General features: G+C 39.9%; 1 protein-coding gene across 1 annotated transcript in view; it reads right to left on the bottom strand.

Annotated features, from left to right (window-relative positions):
* Positions 1–14,155, bottom strand: part of ets1 (v-ets avian erythroblastosis virus E26 oncogene homolog 1) — a 50,104-nt gene extending 35,949 nt beyond the window's left edge. Inside the window, exons 1-3 of the mRNA XM_017466409.3 lie at positions 14,010–14,155; positions 11,549–11,644; positions 7,427–7,577 (exon numbers count right to left, since the gene is read on the bottom strand). Coding sequence (XP_017321898.2) covers positions 7,427–7,577; positions 11,549–11,617 — 220 coding nt within the window. The 5' untranslated portion in view covers positions 11,618–11,644; positions 14,010–14,155. The remainder of the gene's footprint in view (positions 1–7,426; positions 7,578–11,548; positions 11,645–14,009) is intronic.
* Positions 14,156–15,921: the final 1,766 nt, after the last annotated feature.

The raw sequence follows: 15,921 nt of genomic DNA, 5'->3' as shown, positions 1-15,921 counted from the left end.
AAATCTCCCCAAAAATCATCTGTGGCCTGCAAACGCCTCAAAACGCTCGAGAACGATGTAGCTTCAATTGTAAGCCATGCAATGTTGACAGAGTCTATAAAGTCGGACCTTAATCCATTCAATTATATTAACAAAAACAGCACTGTTCTTTGATCTCTGAAAGTAGAAATGGGATCTCTGAATAGAAATATGGCGTCGATCACAAAGAAAGTGGACATTCTCCAAGGCAGTTTACGCAAAACAAAACAGATATGAACCTCTGCCTCTCAGAACGGTTGCAGCGAAAGTGCAATGACCTCGAAGACCGATCACGTCGCAACTGTTGGTTAATCTACCAACAGGAATGGAAGGGGATGATCCTGTCAGCTTTCTACAGAAAATGCTACCTAAATGGATCTCCGACTTTTTCGTATGCTCAAGCCCAATCAAGTATACTTGAACTTCAACTCACCTAAACTACGATCGTTGATATTCCGGCTCCTCCGCTATCCTGACAGGCAAGCCGTCCTTCAAGGAGCCCGGAAAGCGTGCCTGGAATTCTATGCTGATTACAGTCATGAGACGGCGCAAAAGAAGAACGTGTTTTTCGGCCATAAGATTCAAGCTTCACCAGAAAGGCGCAGAGACATTCCTGAGCTACCCAGCATCGCTGAGAGTCACCCACAAGGCTCAGAAATACCCGTTTGCATCCCCGGAGGATGCTGAAATATATCTCGAGGGTCTTGATGTCGCAACGGTACCTACTGCTCGTAGATCTTTAAACTTCCCGCTTCAGGAGGCAATGGAGGAGGCCGACTAAAGAGACTTTTGTGAGGCTTTGCTATCAAACCTGTGTAATACACAGATCAAAGACCTTCTCAGCGTACACACATGTTTCAGTTCACAAAGTGAAATGGTAACTAGTCTTTTATTTCTATATAACTGCGTAAAATGATTCTAAATCTTAGTTAAACAATTTTCATGTGCAGGTTGTCAGACTGTTATTTGTAAAGGTCTTGTTTAACTACTGTATGCTTGTTTATCTAGAAAAGACGGGCTACGGTTCTTAGTTTAAATCTGATTGCTGTTAAAATCCAGTTATGAAAATTGTTGCAATTTAGACTGTTTTATTCAAACTTAACTCTAGAGTTGCATATTGCTGTACTTTAATAGAAGAGAATAGGTTTGCATTTGCCAAGATATCTGCTCCAAACTTTTACTACACCTCCTTTTTTCCAAATGTATCGAAAACCCTACTATCTCTCCAGGGTTATTCAATTATTATCGGATCTGACATGAATACAGTGCTTGACAAACTTTTAGACCGTTCCAAACCATTGGTTACAGTACCGCAATCTCAGTCTTCTACAGCACTGAGAATGTTCAATAAAGATTTAGATGTGTGTGATGCTTGGCGACTTCATAATCCAACAGCTAAGGAACAAACATATTTCTCCCCAAGTCACAGTAGCATTAGCCACTGAGCTACCACTGTTTCTGATCATAATGCTGTATTAGCACACCTTCAGATTATTGCAACCTGTAAACCATCCAGATGGAGATTTAACACTTTTTTTGCTGCAGAATGAAGACTTTCATTCTCAACTGAGAGCAGGACTGATTGAATTGGTCAAATTAAACCAGGACTCTGTTTTCCAATCAACAAATGTTTTGGGCGTCTATCAAAGGTTTTTTTTTTTTTAAGGAACAGTGCCATCTCCTTTTCTGCTAGACTTAAAAACAATGATCTTAAAGAACTATCAGTATTAGAGAGAAGGTGCGGGGAATTAGAAAGGGAATTAGTTTATCAATATTCCAACGATACACAACAGAAATGAAATGTTGAAAGGGCTATACTTAATGATCTACTTTGAAGAAGAGCAGAATATTTAATGCACATCATAACTCAAAACATAAATATTAAATAGATGGAAACAGACCGAGCCGACTTTGAAAGACCTTGCGCGTACTTTGAAAAAAACGTGAGCGACGTTTTAACATCCAGGCAATCAAAAAATGTTCTCATCTCACATCACACAGACATCAACAAAACATTCATGGCATTTCTTGAAAAATTATATACTTCGGAAATACAACCCTGTACTGACCAGTTTAAAAGGTTTTTTGATCAGTTGAACTTAAACATACAACACAAAGGACGAAGCTGACAGCCTTGACTCGGAAATTACCTTAGAAGAACTACATAATGCAGTGTTACGTTCACATAAAGGAACGTCCTCGGGACTCGATGGCCTCCCAATTGATTTCTACCTGGCGCTGTGGGATCTACCAGGCCACATTTGGTTTCGCACTGTAAATGAGGCCATATTCAAAGGCCGTTTTCACAAAGACCTCAATACAGCTCTAATTACGTTTTTCCCTAAACCCAGCTTGGGGCTGTTCTAATTACAGACCCATCTCCTTGATTAACGACGATGTAAAATTGATGCTGAAGTTATTTCCAGACGTCTACAGTCAGTGATACATAAATTAATTGAACCAGATCAATCAGGATTTCTTACGGGATATTTGGCTTCAGACAATGTTTGCCGAGTGTTACAAATCGTTGCCGAATCCGTGAAATTAGAAGCACCCAGCGGCCTCCCATTTATTGATGCCGAAAAAAAGCCTTTGATTGGCTGGAATGGAGCTATTTATGGTGTACTTTTAAAAAGTTCAATTTTGGAGACCAGATTATTAGAATGATACAAACTCTATACACTAACCCCATGGCCAGGGTATCTACCGCTGGACTCATCTTGGACACTTTTAATATTTGCAGAGGCACGAGACAGGGGTGCCCGCTTTCCCCCCACATATTCGACTAATCAATAGAACCCCTGGCGCAGGTCGTCAGCTTACCCGTGTTCGGTTAGGCTCATCAATCCATTCTATCTCTTTATATGCAGATGATACTTAATTATTTTTATCTGATGTACAACGCTCACTTCCTAACGCCCTCCGAATCGTAGATGAATTTGGCACACTATCTGGATTTAAAATGATTCGAAAACTATTTTGATGCCTCTCAGTTCAGATGGTTTCAATTTCTCTATTCCAAATAATATTCAGATAACAAATACTAAGTACAGGTCAAATACTAAGGGATTGAGCCGAGACCCACTTTAACCCTCATTTCAAAAGTTAATTAAATGTGAATTCATGGAAACGGTGAGTCAGATATTCAACGATGGATATGTCCTTCATCACCATCTGCCCGAATATCAATAATAATGATGAATATGAGTGAATATTCTGACCCGCATTACTTTCATTAGCTCTATGCCTCCCCACCAGTAAATTACTGGAAAAAGCTAGATTCTTTACTGATAAAATATATTTAAGTGCTCTATACTTCAAAGAAGTACAATAAAAGGTGGATTGGGCTGCCCTCATTTTAAATGGTATCATTGGTCCTTCATCCTGCTCTCAGTCATAAAATGTTTTGATCCTTGCTGTTTGTTTGTTTTTATTTGCTCACAGTCTTCATGGAAACCAATAGATAAGGAGCGCTTTTCACACAGGAAGTGCTCATTATATTATGGTGCTATACTTTCCTATACTCTCCAAATATTTAAAAAGATAGAAGCCTGTTTCTCATCTAAAACTATACGGCACACTCATACTCCTATTTGGCACAATGGCAGACAAGCATTTGTGCAGCCTTCCCGTGCTATAAAAGGCATTCTAACTTTAAATGCCATCAAAGGAGAGGAATCAATTCTGTATTTTCGACTTCATGGAAAGATTTAATATTTCGCATAACACTTTGTTTTTATATTTGAAACAACATGCCACGTTAAAGGCCCATAAGGTACCTTGGGGTACAAATCTTCAAACTCACCCGGTGAATTGGATTTGTAACGCGCCAAGCACAGGAACTGTTTCTTATTTTTATCTTTGCCTCTTAAATCTTAATACAAATAATTTCCCTAAAGCTAGAGTTTGGTTATTGGAGCTGAACTTTTCTAACAGAATCATCGAATGGGATACAGTGTGGGATAATACATTGTATGCATCCACGAACCCTAACCACCAATTCATTTATTTTAAAGTTATTCACAGAGCATGTCTAATCACATGCATACAATCTGCTATGGGTCTGTGACCCCACCCGTATTGTAATTCTTGTGGAACTGGATGCCTGGACACATTGACACATATGCTTTTGCAAAAATTCTGGGATATGGTGCTTGACGTTGGTGCTCTAAGTGGTATGGTGCTCTAAGTGAGAAGGTACAGAAATTTTGGCTAGCTGCCATGACTGCTGCAAAGAAATACTAGTTCAACATTGGAAACCTCCTCATGACCTTTCTACTAAGCATTGGCTACATTATTGGAGATACTATATCTGGAACTGTCATCTGGACGGACTAATCACGATAAACCTGTCTCTTTGTCTGTATGTGGAAGAATTGGATATCTACTGTCAAGGAAATTTTTGGTTATTTAATCTACAGCTATACTTCTGTTTTTATTATTATTACTACTACTATTTGTTTATCTATGTATTTATTTTATTTTATCCCATTTTATTTATGTATCTGTCTAAGTCCTGTAGTGCAACGGGTTCTGTGAGGGAACGGGGGAGGATATGGGGGTAATAGTGGTCAAATAAGTTTTCTTTCTTTTATTGCAAAATGTTCTGTATGCTTTTTCAAAAAAAAAATAATAATAAATTATAATAAAAAATAAAATAAAATAATGCCCCAGGCCAAGAGAAACAGGTAGCAGGTGGAGAACCTTTCCTCATAAGAAGAAAAGTACCTTAGAAAATATTCTACTGGAAAGCAAATTAAAATATGCAGTGGGGTCCAAATGTCTGAGACCATATTGAACAGCTGGGATTCTGGTTTGTTCAAAAACAAAGAAAGAAAATGTTCAATATATTCAATAAACAGTATTCAAAATTCTGCACCTTCAATGTCACTATTTATGATTCTGGCACAATGTCTTTTGTACAAAAGGTCAGCTTTTCCTTGAGTCTTATCCCTTCCATTGAAGTGTGTGTTCAGAAGACATTTTGATCTATTTGATCTAAAATGGATCATCAGGTTTTATACGAACTCTACATAACTCCATATAACTTTATACATACAAGTCAATGCCAGCTTGAGTCCATGCTGGCATTCAAGCAAAAGGGAAAACATACAAAATACTAATTCTGAAATTCATGTAAATATTTCTCACATCTTTTCAATCAAGTTGTTGTTGATAATATAATTTGCGGTAGCAAACTTTTATATTACATGAGAAAAAGAATGCAAAATAAAGTACTGGTGTTCTCAGCCATTTGGACCTCATAGTAAATTACAAAAATGATCCTGAACCGAATATGCAGCGGGGATACCAGTAACGTCTATTGATTCATTAACTATTAAGCCCTTTTTAAAAAGCATTTCTGGATCAAATTCCTTAAGCCTTATTAAGATTGAATTATTAGCTCAGTGGTTATCATTTAACTCGGGGTTAGCAGTGGTTATTGAGGTCTCTGGGAGTCAGTGAGTGCAACTGGTCCTGCTCGTGGTTGCTCTATAACAGCCAAGGTCAGGCTGTTTCAGTTTGACTAACAGCTCCTTCAGCAAGCCAACGGTTTCTGGTTTTGGTGGTCTGGCTGAAAGCACGTGAACCTGTTTTGAGGTTACTTGTCTTACATAGTGTCTTACATCCACTCATTTTTTGGTTTTGGCTTTACTAAGCAGAACTGCATCAGACTAAACTGAACAACTGGCATGTGAAACTGAAGCCAGATATGGCAGTTATGTGTAACTGTTCTCCACATTTAGAAGTTATTAAGGAGAATTTGGTACAACTTAATGTCTGAAATAAAATTTGAAGTGGGCAGAGGGTAGAGTTACCATCTCACAGCTTCAGAGTACCTGGTTCGATCCTGAGCTGAGGTTACTCTTTGGTTAGAGTAACCGAACATTTTCTATCATGTTCTTTGGGTTTCCTCAAAGAAAAAATCAATTCTGCGCATATCGCCCAATGATAGACTGGCATCCCATCCCAGGGTGTATTTCCGTCTCACAACCAGAATTTCCACCATAACCCAGACCAGGATAAAGCTGATACTAAAGATGAATGATTGAGTTGAATTGGAAAACATAATTGTTTTTTACACTGACAATGTGCTAGTGCCATTTTACCAAGAACCACAGTGGAAAAACAGGGAATGGTTATAGATTTGGATATAGTAGCAGCACTGAGTGACTAATTTTTTAAAAAGTACAGACTGGATCTTCAGAACAACAACCTAAATTTGTCCAGCACTATGAATGTTCTAGTGCTGATAGTTTAGGTATAAAGTTCAAGGAAATTTAGCATGTTAACTCAAATTTATTGGAAATAATATAATTAAAAAGACATCTTCTATGTGCAGGTTTTTTGGAAAATGGTGAAAATGGTGGATTTGGATTGGTGTGTTGTGCAATCTGACATTTGATTATACTGAACTCTTTAGGGAACACTGGGTTCTCTCACGCATTGCACTTTAGAGAAAGTTTTTTTTGTTTTTTTTTGTATTTTTAAACTGTCAGTGGTCATATACTGGGAGTATTGCAGGCTTTGAGTGAGTGTGTGAGAGAGTGTGTGTAGCCAACAAACATCAGCAAATCCCATCATCCCATCACGGTCCCCTAGGAGGCCCGAGGCTTGGGAAAAGGACGGCCACTGTTGCACCCTCGTGCCCTTGCATCCCGCCCGGGAGGTGACGGAGGAGAGCCGATGCCGAAAATGCAACCCCCGCACACACACACACCCACACACATACACATGCTAACATGGCATGAATCATTGTCACTGTCGTATATCAATGTGAAAAGCGAAGAGGGTGATGTCAAACAGAGGCAATGCACTGGGAGGAATGTTCCCATTTTAAATAAATAACAGTTGAAACAAGTCATAACCCCCCCACCCCCCCAAAAAAAATGCTGGGCATGTGGACACCCCCCCTCCCCTCTCTTCATCTTCATCTTACTCCATACACTCTTTTTTAGAAACACACACACACACACACACACACACACACACACACACACACACACACACACATGATTGTGGCAGAGAGAGCACTGTTCTCTGGGGGACGGCACGGACATTGACCCCAAAGCGATGCCTTTTCCAGATGCGTTCTCGTCTTTTACTCAAGAAACGTGCGTGTGTGTGTGTGTGTGTGTGTGTGTGTGTGTGTGTGTGTGTGTGTGTGTGCACTCGTTTTATGCACTCATACAACAGCCTCTGTTTGCAATGAACAATCTGCTTTTCTCTGCTTTAGAATGACAAGAATGACCTCATAGCGAACACTTCAGCTATGCAGCAGTTCAAAAGACACTGAAGGATTTTCACATTAAACACTTCAGATGTTAAAGTTAGCAATGAATAATAAGATATGAAGAAAAAAAGAATAAGAAGAATTCATGCATGTGTCCTTTCCCAAACAGCTTACCACTGGGGCAGAACTCTGGGCCATTAGGTACTTCCTGCAGTGTGATGTCATGGGCATATGCAGGCCTGGTAGGGAGAGCGTGCTGGGGGTGGCACACCCCAGGGAGTTGACTCGGCGTTACTATAGACACCTCCATCCCACCAGTCTGTCTCTGCAAGCGTGCAGACAGACAAACATGTTAAATATCACACACAAACCAGTGATGATAGCCAAGCTTTTATGTAATCACCTACAACTTCTGCATTGAACTCTTAATAAATAATGCTGTGAAAATTCTGATGAAGTTGTATGACAAACTGAGACGTAAAGACCTGAATGAGTCACTGTCTTTTTGTCGCTATGGGAATCTCATTCACAAACATGCAGCACCGTCAACGAGTACAAAACTCTTTAGTTGTGACATATGAAATCCCCTGTGTGGCCTGAAAAAGCGCTTGAAATTCTGTTGAACTCATGCGTTTGAGCAGCATATTCATGCCTTTGATCTCAGCGGGGTACTGACGTCAGTCCAGCAAAAGGGGAAGTTAGAGACCGTGTGTGTGTGTGTGTATGTGCGTGTGTGTGTGTGAGAGAGTGAGAGATGAGGGTTCAGCTCTCTGCTGACTCCACTGGTTATATAAAAATTCAGCACAGATAGTCAAGATTGTTAGAAGGCAGCAGATAGCAAATCTAAGCACTGCTGTCTGGGAAATTCCCACTATGTAAAAGTTTATCTCAGACCAAATGTACTTTCTTTGGCTGAAGCTCATGCTAAAATTACAGACACACGTGCATTGTGTCGTCGGTGTTTCATTTGATTTCGTAGAGGGATGTGAAAGTGGAAATTATGTGCGAATGAATTGATTTTGCAAATCAAAGGCACCAATAATTACAGATTATCCATAATATTTACACGTTTTAAGGAAGGAAATTGAAAGGGAAAAGCAAAGGGAAGGAACGTAGGGCATGAGAGAAACAAATGAGCTCTTGAACAAAAGAGGTGTTGGGGGGGCGCTTTTGAACAGGATGATTTCTTTTGGGAAACATCTAAATATCTTATGTACTTTCTGAAGGGCAGTACTAAATGAAAAAAAATAAGATTAAATAAAATACATTTTTTCAAAAGTTTACACCCCCCACCCCCTGGCTCTAAATGTATCATTTGGCATTCTTGAGCATCAGTGAATGTCTGGCCTTTTGTAATAGTTGTGAATGTACGAGTCTCTCAGTTGTCCTCAATGTGAAAAGATGGCTGTGGTTCAGGTGGTAGAGCGGGTTGTCCACTAATCGTAGGATTGGCGGTTCGATTCCTGGCCCACATGACTCCACATACCGAAGTGTCCTTGGGCAAGACACTGAACCCCAAGTTGCTCCCGATGGCAAGTTAACGCCTTGCATGGCAGCTCTGCTACCATTGGTGTTTGAGTGTGTGTGTGTGAGACACAGTGTAAAGCGCTTTGGATCAAAGCACTATATAAGTGCAGACCATTTACCAATTTACCATATAGCCACTATTGGAAAGGGTTCAAATATGCAGAAGATGCTGACTATCAACTATCACAAAACATAAAAACAGTAGCTGATCATCCAGGTAACAGCACACAGTATAAAGAACCAAGCGTATGTAAACTTTTGAACAGGTTCATTTGTGTAAATTCAGTTATTATTGTGTCGTGTGGACTTTATGTACATATCAGTTACGTAAAATAACTTATTAGGGCAGGACTAAATCCAAAACAAAATACAATTTTTAAGGTCCCTCTTATTATTATTATTTTTAATTATAAACATTTTGCAGAATGTGTAAACTTTATAGGCGTGCGTAAACTTATGACCTCAACTGTATACAAAATGTAGCAAACTGACACTATATTGCAAAATAAGTTCCATTCTATCCTATATGGAGATATACAGTAGCACCAATACAACCATTCTTCTTGTTGTCCTTCTGGAGGAACCTTAAACATCTCTGTATTCACTCTATATTTTCTACCAACCCTAAACCAATGCTTCTATCAATCAGAAAGGCTTTCAGGTAGAACCCTTTCAGGAAGCGACTACCTTTAACTATCCAAAGTAGCCTTTTGTAAGTGTGTATGATGTTGATGTGGCTGTCTAAAACTTTAAAAGCTTTCTACTTCCTCCTGCTGCATGAAATGTCTTAGATATTTACAACTGGTGTGCATTAAGGCTCTCTGCTTCTGTGTCTCTATAAGATCCGCGCAAATGTAAATCTCCTCTGCGAGGTCTTTTCTTCAGGGGATTGTGCTCTACTGTATAGGAGGAACTCCCAATAAAACGTCAGTGGAAGGTCGGTCTTAATTTAGGATCCATCCGTCATGGATCCATCCTCATTCAGTGTCAGTTTCTCCCATCAAAACCCTGGCAAGCTGTCTCAGTGACAGGATCCATGATAAGCAAACTAAGACCTGACTCCAGAGAGGAGAGTGAAGCTCAGACTGTCTGAACGACTGTCCATCTGATAAAGCCTGCTGCAAAAGCAAAGCTTCTGTTATCAACCTAAGCCTTGCTAGTAGCTTTACAAAGTTGTGATACTGGCAGGATTGACAGCAGGAGGAGACTGTCTGAGACTCTGAAGCCATGCGGAGAGGAGACAAATGGATAGAGGGAGTTGTGGGCGGAAAGGAAGGGTGCATGAGGGGATTGTAAAGGGAAGTGAGGTCTACAGAATGATTTATTGGTTAGGGGAGGGCATGCTGGAGTCAGAAATGGCATCGCCGTGTCTCCCCATGTTCTCCAAAGCATGGCGACAGGATGTTGATAAGTGTGTAGTGAAATCAGTAGTCTTGATGAGCTGATAGATAAAAGAGGAGGTTTTGTACTCATAATTGTCAGCAGTCCAATCCTCTTGTCAAGCTGCTTGCTTCTCTTGTAGTTCCCCAATGCAAATAATAGAAAGCTGGCTTATTTGCGGCCTCCTTCCACATTTCTAAGAATAAAATGGATCTCATCATATAAAGCAATCTTTCAACAGAAATGTATTATTGCGAGAAGCTCTAGGCCCTTATGCAGTCTTGTCATTCAGTGGTTCTTTTGGATGGCAGTGCTGCAAATCGGGTTCCTGAACTCTCAAACTCTCTCTCTCTCTGAGTCTTTCCTCTCATAATGTGAGCACAGTGAGATCTGAAAGCATCCCTTTTCTTCTTTTGATCCATGTAAATTCATGAATCCGGCGCAGGGCACACTCAGCATAGCCTCTGACCATGCCAAGAGACCTGCAAAACTCTCATCTCAATTTCAAAAGACACGCCGAGCGTCTGGGCGCATTAGCCGAGTGCTTGGACTCTGTATGCGAGGACCGGGTCGGCCTCAGATTAGCATGTGACCCTTTCGGGCTCCATTCGAGCGCCTCCTCGAGTCGAGACCGTGCATACTGATGGCCAAATGTTCTTGCAGCATTTTGATCATTCAACTTCCATTCAGCTGTTCATGCTTCTCAGAGCGCAAGCGTGGGATCTGTGAACTGCCATAACCCCGTTGACCCTGCGTGGCGGCAGACAGGCTTTTTTTTTTGCAGAAGTGAATGTGTTTCTTTTTTCTTTTTCACCCCTCTTTGAATCTTTGCAGAGGCTTAAAGGCTTTTTTTCAGCAGTTGTTTTATTTATAGGGAAGATAACGTGTCACCGGTGATTTTAAATTTATCGACTGCAACTGCCACGACTCTGACCCTTGCCATTCTGTCATTCTAAACTCAGATAAAGTTGTAACACATGATCCCACACACAAAACAGAAGCCTGGATAAAAATGGGAGATGTCAGAACAGTCAAATCAGTGACATTTCATTTCATGAATGACGCTATTAGACAGACACTTGCATAAGGGTGGCAAAGCTAGTTAGTAGAAACAGGATTTTGTATCCTTTTGTGTTCATATGAATATATATATATATATATATATATATATATATATATATATATATATATATATATAAAATCTTGCAAATGCGTTTACCTTTACTTCAACTTCTATACAATCTTTACTGGCTTGGAATAAGATCTTAATCCAACTCTTCATCAGGACGATGAAACAAACTCAGAGGTGTGTGTTAACACACTGCCATGCATGTGCCTCATGCTACAGACCGCTCAGGCCAAACAGGAGTAATTTATGACGTGTCTCACCATCACACCCAGATGGTCAGTTGGATGATGAAGCTGGTAGGAAGAAACTGGATCCATATAGTAACTCATGGTGGTCTGTGGAGCCGCACTGCAAGCCTGGAGTGGGGGAAGAGCACATATCCTTCTTAAAACAAAAGTAAAATTATTTGACGTCTAAGATATACATCCTTGAAGCAAACAGTAATTATATTAAATACGGCTTCCTCAAATAAGCAAAGTTGTATAGGATTAGATTAAATATTAGTACGCTGAATAGGTTTCGGAAACAATATAGGCTACTTATTTTTCCAGGGAATTTCCTAGATTTTTCAAGAATTTCATGTTAAACTTGTTATGGTTATGTAATAAAGACTACATATGTCCCAACTGTAAGCAAGTATAGAAACAAACAAATTCCTGTGCAAATGTGTTTCAAAGAGTAAAAAAAACAAAACAAAAAAAACAGTTACAACACTAATCTGAACTGCAAGGGTCTCTTCGACATGTCCTTGTCCATCAATCAGTCCCTGTTTATCTGAGACACAATTCTGCAGCAGATGCACTGCTAACCTCAACGTCTAATCACCTGTCACTCAAATGCAGAACAGCTACAAAATAATGGCACACTAAAAGAAGTACACACAAATGCAAACCTATTATTATTATTATTATTAGAACTGAAGATGCCACTGATCCAATACCCAGGGCCTGTTAAAAAAGGTAGAACCGAGGGGAAAAAAATAATTTGATATGATTCTCTAACAAATGGAAAAGATTGGAATTGGATTCGGAGAAGATTTTTTTGGGAACTGTAAATGTTTACATATAAAGAGACTTGATTGTATTGTTTGGTTTTTTGTTTTTGTTTTTTTGTTAGGATTGACTATTATTATATTGTTGTTTTATTTTTATGCTATGTTTTTAGCTATGTCTTTTGTCTTGTATGTCGTTAAACGCTTCAGTTTAAAAAAATCAGTTTAAAGTTTAGTACTGTGTATTGAAAACAAATAGATTGGGTATCAATATCAGCAGATATTCAAGGTTTCAGTATCAGTAAAGAAAAAGTAGTATTGTGCTGTTGAACACAACAACAATAATAATAATAATAATAATAATAATAATAATAATAAAAGAAGAAGAAGATGGGGGGTACATGGCTTAAAGATGAAGCTGTTAGATATCAGAATCTGTTGCAATAATGTATCAGTATTACTCGAGCAGGTCATCAAAGTACATGATATCTGATAACACAATGCTGCATCATCATGCTCCTCAAATACACGCATTGTAAAGAGCCTGCTTTCAATCCAGATTATACTAGACTGTTGTTTAATGTATAACTACTGTATAATTTATGTGCTCATTAATGTTAATTAATTAATTGCTTGGAAATGTCTTGCTTTTAAAAGACATTACACTGTATGATAGGTCACAGTTATGAACCAGTAACCATTAAACGTCTCAGAAATCGTTAAAAGCTTAATAGCTGAGCATGCACACTTGAGCGCCTCTGTATGTGCAGCCTTCTCTTTAGTTTTCCTTTCTTCCCTCCCTCTGGTCATCCCTTGCCATCCCTTTATCACTGTTTACTGCTGGAGGCATTGGCCGAGAGAGCTGGAACCCAGCTGTGAGGGTTCTGTTTGTGGAGGGAAGTTGGGATGCGCACACACACACACACACACACACACACACACACACACACCTCAGCCACTGATCTGCCTGTCAGTTTGTGTGTGTGTGTGTGTGTGTGTGTGTGTGTGTGTGTGTGTGTGTGTGTGTGTGTGTGTGAACATCTTGAACTGTTTAAGAATTCTACCTATGTAAATCCTAGACAAGTTTTGAAGTGCCTTTAACACTTGGGTCATCTAGAGAGTGCCCTGGTATTCACTCACCTCAGACTAAATGAATGATGTTCTTTTAGGAAAAAACTGAATACTGAATTTATTTATTTATTTATTTATTTATTTAATTTTATTTAATTTTTGTTGGATGCAAGACATTATCAAGAAACACGCCAGCTGTTTCGTTAAGCATGCCTACAAATGCACAGATTGCACACAATCCAGAAACACATGCATATTAAAGTAGGTCCATGTGGACTTTCAGGCATTTCCTGAAGACAAGCAACTTCAGTGCCTGCACTCAGGTGAAAATCTCCATCATCAATTCAGAGAAATGTATTATTATTATTATTATTATTATTATTATTATTATTATTATTATTATTATTGCAAAGGAAAATAATGCTAATTTAGCATAGTTGCATAATCTATTGCATAATACTGACATGTTCCAAGCCCAGAACCCTTTCTCTCTCTCAAACACAAGTTTGCCCGCAGCACTCCGACTCAAGCACCACTTGCCCGCTGTCCATTAAACACTCCCCGGTAAATGAATGTCCTCTCTCACTCAGCTTAATAACACACAATAAGAAACACACTATCAACTTCATAAAACAATTATAACAGAACTCTGTACGTACCGTGGTCGAGGTGGAAGAACTCCTGGAATTGAACGACTCGGTGCTTTCGTGCGTTGTACCTGGTGCTGAAGCGCGCGCCGCGTCTTTTGGGAACAGAAGGATAAAGAGCGCTCAGTGCTCAGTGCGCGCGCGCTCCCGCCCTCGGCCAATTAGCGCGCGCGCCTCACAACTCGCTTCAGCATTAACCCCCTCCCCCCCTTCCCCCACCCCCTACCCCCCCACACACCACCCCTCCCCAGCGCGCGCGCGTGCATACACTGCGTGAGAGATGGGAGAACCCAAAGATCCAGGAGTTTTCATTCACAGCACTGGTGTATGTTTGAGTTTGGAAGTAGGTTAAAGTAGGAGGAAGTGAGAGCATGCATATGGGTGAAGAAAAAAAAAATTTAAAAAAAAAAAGGATTCAGTAAAAAAAAAATACTTGGCAGCCACTCTGAGTAGGTTTATTCAACTTAAGAAAAATAACGGGAGTGAATACTGTCTTGTTCGTCATTATGGAACACGGCGTATACCTCGAGTTATGTTTTGCTTCAATTAGAGGCTAAGTACTTGTAAGCCAATAGAAGTTGAAGCATTAAAATGATCTCAAATCTTTGAAAGACATTCGAATGAGTGAAGAAAAATTCAAACAAGCAAGACAATTTGTCAATTTTGTTAAAGTTGTCAAATAAAGTAATGCTAGCATTTAACCCTAGTATATTTTACCAATATACAGATTAAGTAGAGATGGCGTGATACCGCTTTTTCATAAGTATGTCGACACCTGAACATGGCCCCCATATGTGAGCCTTCCCTAAAATTTTGCCACAAACTTAGAGACACATGATTGTCTAGAATGTCTTTGTAGAGACCCAAATCTATTCCATCATGGCGCTGCTCCTGTGCACAAAGCCAGGTTTATGAAGACATTGTTTTCCAAGGTGAACTCAAGTGAAAGAAAGTGGTCTCCATAGAGCCCTGACCTCAACCCCACTGAACACCTTTGGGATGGATTGTGATGCCGATTGCGCCCCAGTTCTCCTCACCCAACATCAGTGCCTGACCCCACTCATGCTCTTGTGGATAAATGAACACAAATCCCCATAGCCACAGCCTTCGCAGAAGAGTGGAGGGTAATATAACAGCAAAGTAAGGACCAACTCCATATTAATATCATGCCTTTGGAATGAGATGTTCAACAAGCACATACAGTGAGGGAAAAAAGTATTTGATCCCCTGCTGATTTTGTACGTTTGCCCATTGACAAAGAAATGATCAGTCTATAATTTTAATGGTAGGTTTATTTGAACAGTGAGAGATAAAATAACAACAAGAAAATCCAGAAAAACGCGTGTCAAAAATGTTATAAATTGATTTGCATTTTAATGAGGGAAATATGTATTTGACCCCCTCTCAATCAGAAACATTTCTGGCTCCCAGGTGTCTTTTATACAGGTAACTAGCTGAGATTAGGAGCACATTCTCAAAGGGCGTGCTTCTAATCTCAGCTTGTTACTTGTATAAAAGACACCTGTCCACAGAAGCAATCAATCAATCAGATTCCAAACTCTCCACCATGGCCAAGAACAAAGAGCTCTCCAAGGATGTCAGGGACAATGTTGTAGACCTACACAAGTCTGGAATGGGCTACAAGACCATTGCCAAGCAGCTTGGTGGGAAGGTGACAACAGTTGGTGCGATTATTCGCAAATGGAAGAAACACAAAAGAACCGTCAATCTCCCTCGGCCTGGGGCTCCATGCAAGATCTCACCTCGTGGAGTTGCAATGATCATGAGAACAGTGAGGAATCAGCCCAGAACTACACGGGAGGATCTTGTCAATGATCTCAAGGCAGCTGGGACCATAGTCACCAAGAAAACAATTAGTAACACATTACGCCATGAAGGACTGAAATCCTGCAGCGCCCGCAAG

The sequence above is a fragment of the Ictalurus punctatus genome, chromosome 4, assembly GCF_001660625.3.
Source record: "Ictalurus punctatus breed USDA103 chromosome 4, Coco_2.0, whole genome shotgun sequence".
NCBI classification, from domain to species: domain Eukaryota; kingdom Metazoa; phylum Chordata; class Actinopteri; order Siluriformes; family Ictaluridae; genus Ictalurus; species Ictalurus punctatus.
The sequence above is the reverse complement of the archived record's forward strand: the minus strand, read 5'-3'. Positions and strand labels throughout refer to the sequence as shown.